Source organism: Priapulus caudatus, unplaced genomic scaffold, assembly GCF_000485595.1.
Source record: "Priapulus caudatus unplaced genomic scaffold, Priapulus_caudatus-5.0.1 Scaffold41, whole genome shotgun sequence".
NCBI classification, from domain to species: domain Eukaryota; kingdom Metazoa; phylum Priapulida; class Priapulimorpha; order Priapulimorphida; family Priapulidae; genus Priapulus; species Priapulus caudatus.
The window spans coordinates 244,251-247,418 of record NW_014577102.1 but is presented as its reverse complement, the minus strand read 5'-3'; the positions used below and the strand labels follow the sequence as shown (position 1 = coordinate 247,418).

At 44.2% G+C, this 3,168-nt stretch overlaps 1 protein-coding gene across 1 annotated transcript in view; it reads right to left on the bottom strand.

Moving 5' to 3' along the window:
• The window catches only part of LOC106820212, a 17,927-nt gene extending 17,484 nt beyond the window's left edge, over positions 1-443 (bottom strand). The window contains exon 1 of the mRNA XM_014824753.1: positions 270-443. Coding sequence (XP_014680239.1) covers positions 270-443 — 174 coding nt within the window. The remainder of the gene's footprint in view (positions 1-269) is intronic.
• Between the last annotated feature and the right edge of the window lie 2,725 nt (positions 444-3,168).

Genomic DNA, 3,168 nt, shown 5'->3' with positions numbered 1-3,168 from the left:
TGTTGCGGCAAGTTCGGTTGCTGCTGTTGCTGTCGCTGCTGTTGCTGTCGCTGCTGTTGCTGCCACTGCTGTCGCTGCTGCTGCTGCCGCTGCTGACGTTGCTGCTGTTGTTGTTGTCGTTGCTGCTGTCCTGATTGTTGCTGGAACTCGTTCCGGTTATACAACTGGCCGCCTCGCCGCGGATCAACTCCCGTCTGTTGGCTTCTCCCCTGTGGACCGCGTCTCGGGTATTCGTAGTCTGCCTGACCGCCTGCATGCGGATCCAACACCTCTCTCGAGTAACCGTCGGAGAATCCACCCTGGCCTTCGTACTCATAGGGACGCTGAGGTGGGTCGGTGATGTGAGTGTTATCGACGTGGGGCGGGGAGCTGGGGATGCTGCTTCCTACCACGGCAACGCCCGGACCTAACACGTGATCCTGCTGCATGGTGACCTGCGCCATGACCTGCGCAGAAGAGACGTCCATAAAATATGCAGCTGCCAACGACGGCAATAACACTAACATAGTACAGCAGTTTTTATCTCAATAAATGTAAGTGCTGGATGTAAGTATGTAGCGAGCTAGAGATGTAGAGGCGTTTCAAGAGATAGAGTAGCACGGCTTTTCCAATAAACATAAGTACTATATTGTATATATAATGTATATATAATGTAATGTATATGTAATTATTATAATATAATGATTATATCGTTTATTGGGTGCGAAATTAAAGAAAGTTAATTCTAAGAGGAACTTCAGAATAATTTGAAGAACATTAAAGTCGACTAGATAAGTAATGAGTATGTGAGTAATTTTAAGCATCTTACCGACAGCGATAGCACTAAAACAATCCACGACATGATGACGTCACTAGTAAAAGTTGTTTTAATAGAATTCGGTAGGGTCTGCAAAAAAAATCAACGCATGAAATATCTAACGTAATTTGCGGGAACCGTAGAGAAATATATTCTACATTACGTAATATGATATTATAATATATTTATTTGTTCAGCCGGAGAAAATGCAACGGATTCTCAGACTTCTCAACGGTATATTAAACTTAAACGTTTAATTTTAAATATTAAATTTCTCGCACCATCCTTAATTTATCCATAAATATCATTAAGTACATTCGCAAACACTAAAACCTTTTTTACGCATTTTTATGCATGCGCAACGCGAATCTTAACCGTTTCCCTGGCAACAAGCCAGTACATGTAGTGTAAGATTACGTCCACAGTCACGCCCGCCTGATGTATTATAGATTTATAGTCATGCTATTAGAAAGAATTGTCGACTCATAGCGATGGCTTACGAATTCTCTATATAACTTCACGCATGTTCTACCTAAGAATGTCACAGAATAGCTTTTCCGATGCTAGTTTCATCCTAACCTAAGGTAGCAGCTAATGTGACAGTATGTACACACTATGGGGACAGAAGGGGGTCACTGTAGACAACGACACGAATGCGATGACACTCATAACGAAAGCGACCTGCGACATCAGCGACAAAATTTACGACGACGACAATGACAACGACGATGACGATGACGGCTACGACTATGACGTCGGCGACGATGACGAGAACAACAACAGCAATCGCAAACAAATACGATATGAGGCCTACAGCTGCGCGTTACAAGCATGCATAACTCGAACCACCGAGATACCTCAAGCCGGAATTTCTCGAAGTTCACCATGTAATAACTGATTTGGCAGGCGAGAGTTTACGCGAAAGTAACCAGTTGTGCGCTAGCACGCGAGATCTCTACCTCGATCCCTCCAGGGTCTCTCATAGAACATAGAACTAGTTTCTCAGTGGGCGTGCGACCCAGTGACTGAGGGTCCCCACCCTGATGATCTCATCTATCTTCATGTTAAATGAATGTTGCAAGAATTGCAGCGAGCGATGTTATTATTGAGTATTAAAGGCTGCCCGTACGTGCTGTATGTTTCGGACAGGCATGAACTTGAACAGGGCTACTGCTGAACAGAACCGCCCACGTGCACAACTTTGCGCACACTTGAGATTTCTTAGCCTGTGGACAGGGGGACCATATCGCCACTAGTGAGTGCACGCAGAAGACAGACTCAGCTGGATAAAAGTGTGTATAGATATAGCGTGATATGAAATGCGTTTAATTCGACTGCATGTTACACATGTTTACAAACATGAAACGCAACGTAAATGTGTAGAGAATGTTCAAGAACCAGAATAGCCTATTATTATTATGCATGCGTTGTACACACGTGTACGGGTGGGTCACGCTCACACGTGCGCATACAGACGCACGCACACCCATTCGCGCGCGCTGACACCAACACGTGCAGGCACGTACATACACGCAAACACACGTGAACACCTGGGCTACATGCGCATGCACGTACACACATGTGATTACATATAGCTACATACATGCGCAGGGACGCACACACATGTGATTACATATAGCTACATACATGCGCAGGCACGCACATACACGTGAACACACGTAGCTACATTAGCAAGCACGCAGACACACGCCGACACACGCAGGCTCACACACATGCATGCAATGCTGCTACAAGTAGCAATGTTTTTATTCAGCTTTTTCACGGAAATCTAGACTCACTACGATTTCATTCGGCGGAATATTCATGGACTGGCTTTTATCTAAAACCTGTTGTACACAGATCTTGAAATATGTTAGTAGATTTGCATTACAATATTAGCAGTAGTTTTAATTCATGATATATATCAACGCAATTAAACTGTTAGAGACATTTTTGAAAACTGTTCAACCCGTATTTTTTCAATTTGAGTCATTATAGCTTTATCCTGTCACCAGGTGGCAGCATGGGTCAAGAGCAGAAATGATATTTGTACACAGCTTAAACGTAAATCCAAAGCATCACCTTTACTCGAGAAATTCTGGTTGCTTAGGTGAAATTTCGTAGCCTGCGGTCAGTAAACCGCATCGCCATTAGTCCTCGTAGAAGACCGAGACTACTGGAAGCCAACGTATGTAAATCTGCTAGCAATTTTACTGCGTATGTTAGCAAACTTTAACCCCAACGAGAAAGTGTGGAGAATGTATATAATAACACAGAATCGCCGAGCGTGATGCATGCGTTATACACATGTGCATGTGTGCTCGCTAGCACACGCTCATACGCACGAACGCAAGCATGCATCCACACGCGCG